This window comes from Coffea arabica, chromosome 6e, assembly GCF_036785885.1.
Source record: "Coffea arabica cultivar ET-39 chromosome 6e, Coffea Arabica ET-39 HiFi, whole genome shotgun sequence".
Taxonomy (NCBI): Eukaryota; Viridiplantae; Streptophyta; class Magnoliopsida; order Gentianales; family Rubiaceae; genus Coffea; species Coffea arabica.
This window is the reverse complement of record NC_092321.1, coordinates 27,167,724-27,182,416: the sequence shown is the minus strand read 5'-3', so window position 1 is coordinate 27,182,416 and position 14,693 is coordinate 27,167,724. Positions and strand designations below refer to the sequence as shown.

The following is a 14,693-nucleotide window of genomic DNA, read 5'->3' as shown; positions in this document are numbered from 1 at the left end:
TATTTTAATAACAATTTTTTTCCATTATTATGTCAAATTAGTAAGGTATTCTTATCAATCCAAAAAAAGTGAATTATGGAATGAAATTTAACTAGGACCATATCTATAAAATATTATTTTTCATTATTATGTAAGGAATATTAATTTTTTAGATATTATTTGTCTTGGATGTTACCAAATATTAGTGTATTTTTAGTAATATACAAACAAATTGAGAAAAAATGATATTAGGGGATAAAGTGCACAACAAGCTATATATTAAGGGAATTTATTGTAGTTAACTCTTAGGGGTATAAATAAGTTTTTGACATTATCACTACAAATAGTTAAAGTTGACTAGAAATTTAAGAGATAAAGTGAGAAAAAAATAATGTTAGGGAATAAAATGTTAAAATAACTATACCTTAGGGGAAGTTTTTGTGATTAACCGCATTGTGACCAAGAGCCTCTACGGTACAGTGTAGATAGTGGCATAATAGATGTAGGTACTAAAATAATAAATGTAAATATTAAGGCTTTGTTTGGAAAGCAATTTTTTAAAGAAAAATTCTTACGTTTTCCGTGAACACATTTTTCAATCATTTTTTTACTTCAAATATATTAAATCGCTACTGTAATTTTCCTACAAAAAATCTAGAAAAATGCACTACAAACAAAGCCTAACATAATAACGTCTAAAAACATAACAAATTTTTGCGCACAAATTTTAAGGAGAGAGAATATTTGTTTTTTTTTTTTTTGTTTATAGTGTCCACATCTTCTATATTATTGTGTACATATGTTATACTAGCATCTATAACATATGTTATACTAGCTATCACTACCGATAACAACAAGGCTCCTAATTCGAGGTGCATTGTGACAAAACTACTGAAAATGAGGTGGGGGGGGGGGGGGGGGGGCAGGAAGAAAAAGCACCGTCAGCATTTTAGATAATTTTATTTGTTCATTACTTTTCCTTTTTCTTTTTTTTTTCTTTCTCTTCTGTTCCCATGACAAATTCCGAAATAGAAGTGTATGTTGAAGTTATAGTCCAAGGTTATTTCTTTGGAAACTATTGGTAAAATAAACCAAGTTTCTAGAAGTTTCTTATTTAATTATTTAGTAATTTTATTAGAGTCAAATTTTAGTAATTTTTCTATTTAATAATTGATATTTTATTGGGTAATTATTTGTGTGATAGTTTTTTATAATTCAAATTTGTTAAGTTACAAACAGAGTATCTGTTCGAGTATTTTGTTAGGATTTTGATAGTTCAGAAAATATTCTTCGTTATTCTAGTTACTGTGTTATATTATTTGAGTAATTTGTTTTCTTATCTTCCACATATATTTTTGTATTATTAGTGTTATCATAATCTTTTTTGTGTTATTAGTGTTATCATTGGAGCTCAAAAAAATTGTATAATTTTTTTGGATTTGACATATAGGTATTTCATAGAATGCCCCTTTGACCTTTCAATTGTGAATTTTTTTAGTAGTTCTGATAAGCTCTAACCTAACATAGAGAGAGACACTAATGTAATTCACACCAAAAAGAAATAGTAAGAAATAACTAACAAAAAAAACCCTAATTTTTTCTCCTTGGCCTTGAGGGAAATTATGTGCTAATTAATTTGGACAGGGAAGGATAAAGATAGATGGATTGAAGAATTGATAAGGACTCAAAAAGAGTAGCCCATGACATGAATAATGAGTCACGTGCTGCCCAATCCTACCCGGCCTCCCTTGATTCCATTTCCCATACGATGCTAGAGCAAGCTGACAGACAAGGGACAGCATGCAACATTGTTATATTGCACCTCTCACCACTCTCGTATTTTAACCAACGCCACATTATGACACTGTTGCACTCGCACTCCTCCTTACACCTTAGTCTGACACCTCACTCACTTTCTCTCTTTCTCTCTCACACACCACACACACTCACTCACTCACTCACTCTTCCTCTACAATTACAAGAATTTTGTTTGTGGGTTTTTTGTTTTCGTGCCATTTGAGCCATTGGATCAGAGGTATGACGCTTCTCCAGCACCTTCCTCTAGCATTTAGCTTTTTTAATACGGTGCCATCCTTTTTTTTATATCTTTTTCTCCTTTCTTGATGTGCTTATTCTGATGAATTTGACTTGTTGATTAGTGCATTTCCTTCAATTGGTGAAATGGGATGCTGATTATTTGGTTGATTTGGTTTTTATGGCTCCACTTATTTTTAGTCTTTCTTACTGAATCTGTTTTCTTGGTTGTGTTTTGGAAGCTTGCTTGTGTAGTCTGTTTCTTCACAAAGTAGTCAGTAGCTTTGGATTCTTTTATCTTCTCTCTATGGGTTATATTGGAAGTAAGATCTGATAGTATGAAATCAAGGCAGCATTAGTGAGTAAATTTATAAATCTGGGTTCTTGTTTCTTTGATATGATTTACTTGAAGTTGGATTATCCTTCGCTTAGTTGACCATTCTTTTCTGGGCATTGAGATTTTTGCATTTAGCTTTGATTGGATTATTTGACTGCAAAATGTGAAAAACTATACTTGTGGCACTCTGGCTACAATGGATCTTACTAACTTTTTATTGATTGAATGCCCAAAAAAAAAAAAAAACAATTTTTGTAATGATTACAATAAGAGTTCTAATAGATGCTTTTGTATTTTCAATAGGGATTATGTTGGCTTATTAGTCAGAGAAGGGGAATTTTAGTAGCATAAGTGGGTGGAGTTAGGAGCTTGGGAGACGGAGAGATGTCAAGTGACAGAAACACCCACTGGTGTTATACTTGTAGGCAGCCTGTTGAAATTCGAAGACAAAATGCAGTTTGCTCGAATTGTTTTGGAGGCTTTATTCAAGAGCTTGATGAGATTCTGACTATGAACTTGGAAGATCAAAATCACAGGCCAAGATTTATCGAAGCTGTATCAAATTTTTTGAGGCAGCAAACATCAATTAGAGGCAATAATAGAGGGCGAACAGATTGGGGAACTGACCATGGTAGTATTTGGAATCCATTGCTGATTTTTAGTGGCGACATGCCCGTTAGGTTGCCAGGCAATGGTGGACTTGTAGAGTTCCTTAATGATGCCTTGGGGTTCAGGCAAGAAAATGGTGGTGATTATTTCGTTGGCCCAGGAGTGGAAGAGTTCTTTGAGCACCTTACAAGCAGTGATCAACGTGTGCCTCCTCCAGCTTCAAGATCCTGCATAGATGCCCTTCCTACCGTCAAGATTTCCAAGAAGGATGTTCGCTCTGATTCTCATTGTCCCGTTTGCAAAGAGAAATTTGAGTTAGGCTCTCATGCTAGAAAGTTACCTTGCAAACATTTGTATCACTCAGATTGCATTGTCCCATGGCTAGAACAACGCAGTTCATGCCCTGTTTGTCGGCAAGAGCTAACATCAGAGCAGAGAAATCAGAACTCTAGAGGACAAAACCGAAGCAGCAGTAGGAGGTTTAGTGGAAGGGAAGGCAGAAGTGAGAATCCAGAAAGACGTAGGCCATGGTCCTTCTTGTGGCCTTTTGGCTCATCTCACTCACAGCGTCGACGTAATGGGACAGCTGAAACGAGCTCCGTGGCAGTACCCAATCATCAGGATTATCACTATACAGAGTATTCTAATTGGCCTTTTGAATAATAAGCTCCATTAGTTGAGTTTCTGTTTAGTTTTTTCAGATATTCTTTTTCACCATAATGTTCCTTCACTTGTCGAACAAAGCTGATTTCCTTGTAACAAAGGGAGTGCTTAACAATTGAGTGATGTGTTCAAATTTGTGCTATAAAGATTATTGAGTTCTTTACAACTGCTCTTCAATTCATGCTTTATTTCTCTGGAATATTCACCGTTCGGCCTGTTGTTATTTTCTCTTGTTTTCTATGCCTTTCGGTTTTTGTCATCTTATTGGCAACTGACAAGCTAGTTCTGATATGTTTGGAGCTTGCCTAGGATCCTTTCATTTCTTGCTCAGAGTAACGGCTTTTTTTATTATTTTTCCTCCCCATTGAGCCTCTTATTCAGAACTGACAAATCAATTCTCATGTATTATTAGCTTGTCCGAGGTCCTTTCATTATTTGCAAAGCTACAACATGTTTTGCTGTTTAAAATATATTTAGAGTGTTCTTGCACCAAGCACGGCCAAATTTAGTTTCTGGTGGCTCGGGCATCTAAATATTTCAGTAACACATTCATTTTGTTATTAGGAATACAGATAAAGATAAGTCACAGTACACAGGAGTATACTTTGTGCCTAGTGAGTCCTATGTTGCTCACTATGACTTCCAAAATTATGCAGACTCTTTGAAGGAAGGAAACGTTGGCAGGATTTTCTCATTATTAATAAATGACGGCACGTCAAGAGCTCTTTCTTCAATCCCTAGTGCCTTTATAATAGTTCCAGTCTTCAGGACTTGAAGTATGCGATTCAACATCAGTCTCAGTTTATTTCCTACTTGTTATTACTACCTTTAGAGCCATTTCCAAATAACGACGCTTCTGTTAGTTTCACATTCATTATAGTACTAGGCTTATACAAGAAGAAAAAACGTGTCGAAACACCCCCCTAAATCTTTGGAAACAACAGTCTTAATACCCTCAAACTGCCACAGCGTTGTGCCAATAAAAGCCCAAGTCTAACCAGAAAATCAAGAGAGAACCTACCTTTTAGAGCCGAAACTTGATTAATAGTTGCCAATCAATCTTCGAAGAGAAACTTGATTAGTAGTTGTCAATCAATCTTCATGGTGCTGGGATGCATGAAATCCAAATTCCACTTCAACTATAAGCTCCCACATTCAACATCTCACTGCAACCTCACACTCTCACAGCCACCATGAAACACATAAGTAAATAAGCACAAGCATAACTGACCAACAAAGCAAAAAGCTCAGTTCTGAACATAGAAGAAGCCAGGAGAAAAAACAAAGCAAGCGAAGAGCCCAAGGCAAAGTTGACTTGGGTAGTTTTGTAAACCCCAAAGGGATTGAAAATTGTCCTGTCTTGCATACATTAAAACACGCTATCTTTTTAGCCCTTACAATACACGTCTTTGAAGCACAAGGTGGTGTTTCCCTTCCTATTACAGGGCTGTGAAAGGATATAGCCATCTTCAGCATCAAAATAAGTGTTAGATACCTCAAATTATCCAAACATTAACAACGTTTAGTTCGTACATCTCAAAGGTTGACAAAGTGTCAATGTTACCATGAACGTCTCAAGGTGCCTTTTCCTTCCAAAAAGCAAAATAAAAACGTTCAAGTGGACTATGATATTTGGCACCTATAGAGCAGAAGCAACACACCCATACCAAAAAAAAAAAAAAAATGGTTAGAGACCTCCACAGGTACCTGACTAAACTACAAAACACAAAGCAACCAACTAACTTCAAACCTATACATTCTCACTCAAATCTTCACATACCAAATTTCACTATCTCAAAAGTTGCTAAGAACAACAAGAATCCATATGCAACCTCAATTTAAAATAAATGAATCGTGTGTGTGTGTGTGTATGATGTCGTTCAGAACACCAGCAATCAGTTAGTTACAAGACTCTCACGAGTGCATTGCATCAACAGAAGATTTAGGATCTCAAATTGCCATAGCATTTTCTATTATTTCCCTGCATCATTGTATTGAAATTGAAACCCTATAACCAATACAAGAGAAGCTAGACACTGAGGCCATAGCCACTCTCATCCAGCCATTACATCATCATAAATTGCATGGCACTTTTCTAATATTGGTAAAATTCAAAACCATCGTATAAATAAGCTCAAACATATGAGAGGAGTTAAAAAGAATTCAATGCAAAAGATCTACAATCACAAAACCACAACAATCTAAAACATGACAATACAAATTCTACCCTCATTAGTCTTAAGAGACTCTGTGAAGGGCTTCTTAGTTTGTAAGTTCCATAATGGCAGTCACAATATCACCATCTGCAGCCTTGAGAGTTTTAACAGCCTTTGCCCCTGAAACACCTACTTGAGTCATTACCAGTTCTATGTCCTTGGGTTCTACACCAATTTCATCTACATCTTCATCATCCTAAGCTCCACTTGATGGTTCAGGCTTGGAAATCACGTTGCTGAGATTACGAGCCTTGAACTGCTCTGCAGCTTGAGTTTGCAATTGTGAGTTCAAATCTTCAATCTTGGCTTCGCCAAATATAACATATGTGTCTGAAGTTGGACTCTTGAAAACATCTGGCTTTGAGATAACAAATAGAATCTGAAATATAAATAATGTCACATATTCACAAAAAACGTCATAGCTATTCAGAAAAATGTCACCGAATTTGGAATAGTAATCATTTACAAATAACTATTCAGTAAAATTTATAAATAATCTAAATTAACTGACATTCTTGCTCTTCTTAACAGTGACCCGGCTGACACTCGAGATGACCTTTATCTCAAGCTTTAGCATTGCCTTTCGACTTTTCTTTTCGCTTCTACTCTATTTTGATCTTCCACTACCATCTTCTTGTCCTATCAACAGGCAGTATGATGTCATTTATAAAGTGTATAGTTTTAGAAATTTCTAGATATAAAGAACATATTGTAACTATTTTCCAAAGCAGTGAATTGCCACATGAAAAAATTATGTGTTTATGCTCATTATTGCAAGAAATGAATGATGTCTAGTTGGTGCAATCATCAAAATGTAGTATCCGTCTGAGCTAGATACACACTTTTTACATTGATTTGTATACTATGCGAGTTAGAAGCTTCGAAAAGCTTAATCTTTCATATGAAACCAATAAAAACTTGAGACAACTTCAGAAAGGCAAAAAGGAAAGAGGAGAAACAAAGACATAGTGTCTCAAGTTGCAGCTAATTGATATGCATATAGCTAGGAAAGTTGGTTTCAATATCAAAGTTTCTCTATTCTGCGTGAGTAATTAACTTGAGACAAGGTATTGCAAAAGAATAATAGAAAATAAATTTGGATGTCATCAATGGAAGAAAATGACATTAACATGAAGATTTCCAATATCACAAATGCTTACCATCTGGTTTTGAGAAATTACATCCTGTTAAAATTGATGGGGTAAGAGTATCAATTGTATAAGTGATTTTTCCCTTGCACCCCTGAACTCTCAGCATAATTTTTAATTGGTAAAAGCTAATCATCTGACAATGAGCCAAATTACCTTCGCAACCACAAAACCAAAAATTAGCACACTTGCTCTATCCCCCTTTTCTTCTTCCATTTTTTTTTCTTTATCACTTCTTCAATCTTCTTTTCTTCTTCCTAGTAGCTTAAGGCAATCACCAGCATAGGCACAGCAGTTGCTGTTGGGCACCCCAGCTACTTGTCCTGGATGATATACAGAAATGGCATACTTCTTGTCTAGACTCATTTTAGACAAAGCTCCCAAGGAAAAATAAATGATAAAAACTCTCCACCACCATAATACAGCCTAGTAACCCCCTCAACACCATGTCACCACTACTCAAGATTTAAAATCACTAAAAGTAAAGTCTTTCTCATACAAAATCAAGCTTGAAATCCATCACTCTTGCTTTCCAAATAGCATAAACACCACATTGCCAGCAAAGAAATCTACATTCCGACAGCATAGACAAAAACAACTACCAACACTCTGACAAAATCGACAAGACTACATCAATAGTTTCTTGAACAACATGAGCAAAAACATACCACTATCATTAAAACAGAAACAAGTGTCATGGGGAAAAATAGAGCTTGATATAAGCAACTGGCACAGAGTTTGATGGACAACTGGGAAGAGAGGAAGAAGAAGTACAAGGTCGCCATTAAATTAATGACCATTCAATGGGGAAAGAGAGAGCTTGATATGGGCAACTGTCACAGGGTTTGATGGACAACTAGGAAGAGAGGAAGAAGAAGTACTAGGTCGCCATTAAACTAATGACCATTCAATGGCCTGGAGCAGTGATAAAGGAGGAAGCAAAAGGCAAATAAAAATAAAAGGGGCCAAAAGAAAGGAGAAATGCATAATAGGAGCAAAGAGATGAGAGAGATTAAGAGAAGGGCAACGCTAGAAAATTAAAACGGAAGGGGCCAAAAAAGAGGAGAAATGCATAATAGAAGCAAGGAGAGGACATAGATTAAGAGAAGGACGACGCTAGAACTAGGGTAGGGAACGAAAGCCAGAGGTGGTAGGAGAAACCATGTGGGAAACTTGGGTGAACATTGAATTTAGGAAGAATAGAGAGAGGAGGGAATGAGGAATGAAAATGACCATTAAAGCAACGGACAGGTAGTAGAAGGATGGAGAGGAACTCATTTTAACTTTTGTCATACTTATAAAAGGGTAAAACATATTTTTCTTACATCATAAAGATAATGTTCAATTACAACGAAGTTAAATAGAAGTGAAGCCAAGGGGTTGTAACATCTCCTACCGCAGATCCAAGCCAATCAGCATATCCTCTTGAATCACAAATAATATTCTTTTACGTATGCAAATTTTACAGGAAGTTGCTGCATTTTACACTGTAAACAATTCATTCATTAATGTGAAAATAATTCTATTACCAATAACAAAATTTATTGCACCAATCGGACATGACAGTTAAGATTCATGAGAAAACTTTTACAAGTAAAAATCTTTCAACAATTGTATAAATCCAATTGAATAGTCTATACTAGGGACATCCTAAGCAAATTGAAAAATATAGAGACTACAACAAAGGCATCAAGTTTCCACAAAAGGGTCAAAGTTAGTGCAAAAGGTTCTATATCACACAGAATATGCAAAGTACCTTCAACATCATCATCATCTTTGTCATCATCATCTTCTTCTTCATTCTGATCATCATCGTCCTCAACCACAGGTTCCTCAGGCTGTAAAAAAGCATAGTCATTAAATAATATGTCAGGAATACTGCAGAGCTATTCAATCAAATGCCAACAATTGACTTTGTTTTAGGCATGATGTAGCTTAATGAACAAGGGGAAATGCTAGGAGAAGTAAGATTTTAGCCAACAACAAAACAGGAACAAAAGAATTTGAATGGCAGATTAACCACATTGAAAAGATCTTGACCAGTCTCTTGTATTTCTATTGACAACATGATACCGCAAAATCAAAACCATACAAGAGAAGAAGGAAGGAATGCATCAAAGGCACCAATTTGTTAATTGGGTTCCAGGGGTCAAGTATCCAGTTGTGTTTGTTGACTTTGGAGGAGTTTAATGCAGCCTTGAATGAAGTCTGTTATTGACACTTATAAGTTACATCTACAAATTGAAATGAATCTAGTACCCATTCTTTCATTTCACCTAGTCACATAACCTAAAACTGCTATCAAGGGACAAACTCTAAAGCTCAAATGGGCCAGTGAACCACAAAATAACATCTGCTAAAGGCATTGTAGCAGGTAATTTCCACCTAGTTGGAGATGCATTAAACGAAGTATTGAACCATCACTTCAAATCTTTAGTAGCAAAAAACATTATTTCAATAAACACAAGACAGAACAGGAACTAAATCGACTTAGTGATACCAAGCATAATTGCCTATCAATAAATTAGATATTTTGCATCATTTGGGCACATGCGAGATACTTGCAGACAACAATATCTTAAAAAGTGCAAGCCTTGACTAGACTAATTACCAACCTTAAAGTACTTAGAAGTCAGTGACTGTAGTATGTCACCATAGTGTGCTACACAGCTAAAATTAGGAAAATCCTTTGATAAGTCACTCTGAAAAGTTATTAAATTACTAAATTGCAAGCCAACGTTAACAAAAGTAAAGTCCTTCTCAACTAATTATTGCCAAGTACCATACTTCTATGAGCAATGGAGGACATGGAAAATGCATCCTGAATTGTTCATTATGGATAGTTGCATTCCTCTCAAAAAATCATCCAAATTACATAGTTGTTACTTTAGAAGAGCTCCTTCATTTCTACCTGAAACAACAAGGAGTTGCGATCAACAGGTTCTTTATAAAGCCAATGGCAATTCCATAATCAATTTTCAAAAAGGTTATTTCATTTTAGCCAATAGTTTCATGGTCATGGAAACTCCAAGTGCAGTTCCACATGCACAAGATTGAAAAAAAAAAAAATTTCCATTCAAGAGATTGCATCTTTTTGCCTAATAGTCTTTTTTACAATCACTTATTAAAAAACAATTTAAAAACTTGGCTCCAGTATTATTCATTAACCAGCCTTCATTTTCAACACATCTTTTGGATTTGAAGTATACATCCTATTCAATCAGTAGCCACAAAACACCAAGAGAGGCTATATCTTTGCATTCTAATTGAATATAAAAGTGTTCATTCTCGTTCATATCTCAATTCCTTTCATCAAAATTGATCAGTTTCCATCAAAATATACGAAACCACAAACCAGTTAACCCCCAATACTAACACAAATTTGTCTCCTAAATATAACTATACCTCAACTTTCATTGATCACTCTGGAGAAACACACACACATACACACACACACACATACATAAGCCAAAAGATACATTGAACTAAAAATAATGAATTTTTGTGCAACTGAAGGAGCAAATAGATAACTAGTTTCCTTAAAAAAATTATAGATAGTAAGAATTTATACCAAAATAAATCAACAGATATAAGAGAGATTAAGATTACATCAATTTTTTGTTGCTCCAGATAAGCAGCCAAGAGTTCTTCCTGAGTCTGAGCAGTCATGCTGTCGGAGAGGATGTGTCGTTTGTGTGTGTTTTAGACAGAGGATTTGGGGTGAAAGAATATAAACCCTGAAAGAACCCTAAATACTAATAGTAGAAAATTTTGGCTTATTTGCAATTTGTATCCTCAAACTAACTGACTTTCGATTTGTAGCCCTAATTTATCAATTTTCATAATTTAGTGAGAGTTGTAATATCGCCTTGTAGGACGTTGCTCTAATTAGCTGAGAACCAATAGAGTTCAAGAGTTATCTTTGAATTTAAAAACATAAATAGCTCTAGATGGATAAGGATGTTTTTAGATTACAAAATTTAAAACCTTTTCATACTAAAACAATAGAAGCATCAATAATCCTCAACTTAATTGAACAATGCATCATTTATTGAACATATAAGGTATTAAAGTATTAAAACTAACCGTTCAAGAGAGTATAATAGATAATAGATAATAGTTCAAGAGAGTATTACAATTAACACCAAATTTGAGATGGGATTGAAAGGTGTCAACAATTACTCTGGTCTTGAACTTATATGAGTCAAACTAGAGCTCTTTAAAAATACAATCAACTCTAGGTTAGACTTATTATTGGGAGCTCGTCAAGGTCAAGTTCAAGTAGTGTCATTTTTAGATTAGCAAACTCGAGTACGATACTATTCAAATTTATTTCGGTTCATTTACCCCATACTTTAGTCAAAAATATTTTAAATTTGAGAATATATATTAATAAAGAACTTTGGCTCCTAAGTATATAAAAAATAAAGAGTTATGGTAATGGGGGATGTGACAGCCCCATCTCACCCTAAGGCGAACCAAAGGATTCGGCGGACAGCCTGTCCAACTCTCGCCGGGACTACGGATTGGGAACAAACGTAAACCCTACCAACCACTCAAAGGAATTTCGAGAAGATAAACATTTAGAACCCAGTTGAGCCGAACTAAGAGATGTAATCAATATTTGGTACAACAGTCCCATAAAAAAAAAAATCAAAATGAAATGGAAGTGCCGCCAGGACTACTAGCTAATCACATCCTGAAAAACTTGTTCCGAAAGATAATACAGTGCTCGAGCACTACAACGACCATTAAAAGAAACGAAACGAGGAACGAAAACAAGCCGCGGATGAACAGTGACTGCCACGTCACAATCTGGCCGGAACCCAATCGAATACAGATAACGTTATATAACTCTAGAGAATAAACATTTCCAAACCAAATATAATGCATGAACATGATTAAACAGTTTTATATACATACGTTTGTAATTTACAAATCAAAAGGGAAATATTTGGATCAAGGTACATTTAGGGTTTTCCAACTCCCGAGGAGCTATACAAAAAAGTATTTATACTAGCTCATTTCATTCTTCAAAATGATCATTGGTCCAAAAGATGGTCCCTTGTAAGGAAAACAAGAATAACGGAACGGGGTGAGTTAGAAGCTCAATGAGGTACCAAAAGTATAACCAGTAGAAATTATGAGAAAACACTTTTAAGGCACATATACACATCAAATAAGAGAAATGAACGAACACTACAATTTAAAGGATACAAGTGGCTCTCAGGAGCCAAATCCTCCAACACTCCCAAAATTTGGACAGCATATCCCCTACATTTCCTTACTTTTCCATCCTACAAGCAACACCAATTCATCTCAAATCAACCACATACACATCATAGACTATCAAATACACCTTTCGGCACAAGAAGCACAACTGAAGCTACACTTATCGGATTGAAACGAATCTTATGGAGTTTCGAAACCAAAACATATACCTACATTTCTTATGAAGACCTCCAAAGCCAAATCATGCATTTTCATGGTCAAAAATGGAAATCCCCACGAAAACAGAAATCTGTCCGCGAAATAGGGCTCATGGGCAGTCAAGGGTATTTCGATCATTTCACATGTTACAGTGCTCGGATCGAGCTGAAATTTTGTAGGAAGCTAGTTAACACCATTTTCTAAAACTTTCATGTTTTAACCTAACCCTGATTCGGCCTCTAACATGCACGAATAAAGCCGGTCAGAACAGGGCAAATTGAAACCCTAATACTGAAATTTCCGCACAAAACTGAAATTTTCCGCAAACAACCACAACTAACATATAAAAACTTCATTTTACACCATATCAAGCCATCATTCATGGCCAACCAATAACTATCATATAAAATCAGAAAAATCACCAATAAAATCTGAAATTTAACTAACTCTACCTCAAATCACAAAATCTTCCATAAAATAGCATATTTAGCCACTACAAACTACTAATTTACCATTATTAGGAACAAAAGTGAGTTTCCAAGCAAAATACCTTGACACCTCAAGAAAGGTAGTAACTTAGGGGTTCCTCCTCCAAAACAACTCCACCAATACCTTGAAACTCCCTTAGCAAGTCACTTTTGTGGACAAATTCAAGATTTAATCGGTTGGATTTCAAGATATAAGCAAGAAATGGAAGATAAAAGTTGGAGTTTTCTCTCTTTTCTTTCCTTAAGAGGTTCGGCCAAGATGGAGCGAATGAAGATGATTTTTGAGTCAAATTTGATATTTAGTAAAGTTGGAGAATAGTAGTCAAAGTCCACCCTCCATTGGTTTCATGACACTTGACCCTATTAGTGTTTGATCTAATCCTCTTATCTTCCAATGGTTAAGCTATCTAGCTAACCTCTAATTGTTTCCTAGCACCTTGTAAAATAATATCTCTTAATACAAAAATTCAATTAATCGCCAAAAATTTTATTATACTAAGCACACTAGCGGGTCCCACGCCTCTAATGCACTTCAAATTGAACGTACACTAACTTATATCAGAAAAATGATTTAAAAACTGTACTTACTTATAAAATATATAGAAAATGTAGTATTTTAAAGGAAAGTAATAAAAATATAGGCAAAGAAATAAAATAATGCCCGTAAAATGTGAAAATTTTCAGGTTCTCACAGGGGAAGGGTGAAAAAGAAAAAATCTATGACTGTTGGATGGAAAGGGGAAGGGTGGGAAGGTAAAGGAAAAAAAACTATGGGCCCTAAGTACACTTAAGATGGAGTAAAGATCGAAACATCATATAGTTATTTTAGCTAAGAAAATTTTTCTTGAAAGTGTACAATTTTAATTAAGAAATTACAAAGAGTAATGATGCAATATAACAAAGAACTGTGGCTCACTTAGGTTGGGTTGCTAATTTCTGATTGACTCGAATCAAGATAAAAGCCATCATGTGTTTATCATGTTTTTAATATTACAATTTCTATTAGGTAGCCATGTTTGGTATTCCCCTGTTTGGTATGCTGAAAAAGCCTGGAATGGAAAGGCCTTTCCAACTTATCGATTCTATTCCAATGTATGGTATGTAACTATTTTGTTGAAAAGGCCTTTTTCTTCTGAAAAACCTATTCTAACATTTTCCTGGAATCCCATCCCTCACCCAAAATATATATATATATATATATATATGTATATAGGGAAAGCTCAATCCTACTCTGTCCAAGAAACACCTAAATTATAGTAAGTAATGCTTAAACTATAGGGGTCAAATTTACCTTTCCATACATCTCTACCTTCTATATACGTGTCAAGTTAGGTTATTTTGTAAGTTAATAATGTTTCTCATTTTTTAGTCATAAATGATTTTAATTCTATTAACTATTGACATTTTTTTCTCTTTTGTTAACATCTTTTAGTTTACAAAATTGGATTATGTGATGACATTTGTCAATATCTACCAAAAAAGAAGAAGGAAAAGAAGAAAAACACTACTAGGCCATCTGCTAAGTCACAAGAATATTTTTTATTCATAAATAGAAGCGAATCAAGAGAACATAAGACTTGATATAAATACAGTTTTAACATTTAGTTTGGCTAAATTAGTAATAAACTATTATAATATTATGTTATTAGAAAGTTATTTTTATTATTATTAAGTCATATATCTCTAAATCAACTCTTGTTTGGTTGTGTAGTTGCAAATCAAACTCACAAAAAAACTACGAATTTAACCTAGGATGCTAGTGCAGAACAAAATGAAAGAAGAAATGTTT

The 14,693-nt window shown here is 34.8% G+C and overlaps 1 protein-coding gene and 1 pseudogene across 1 annotated transcript; one reads left to right on the top strand and one right to left on the bottom strand.

The window, feature by feature from the left end:
- Positions 1-1,831: 1,831 nt before the first annotated feature.
- Positions 1,832-3,788, top strand: LOC113694890 (probable E3 ubiquitin-protein ligase RHC1A). Its single transcript, XM_072055693.1, has 2 exons — positions 1,832-2,014; positions 2,654-3,788. The coding sequence occupies exon 2, from the start codon at positions 2,735-2,737 to the stop codon at positions 3,620-3,622; it is 888 nt and encodes a 295-aa protein (XP_071911794.1). The 5' UTR covers positions 1,832-2,014; positions 2,654-2,734; the 3' UTR covers positions 3,623-3,788.
- Positions 3,789-5,692: 1,904 nt separating this feature from the next.
- Positions 5,693-10,858, bottom strand: LOC113695188 (nascent polypeptide-associated complex subunit alpha-like protein 1; annotated as a pseudogene).
- Between the last annotated feature and the right edge of the window lie 3,835 nt (positions 10,859-14,693).

Bases quoted from the DNA above. Each gene is read 5' to 3' on its own strand.
- LOC113694890 (XM_072055693.1), top strand. From the start codon at position 2,735: ATGTCAAGTGACAGAAACACCCACTGGTGTTATACTTGTAGGCAGCCT.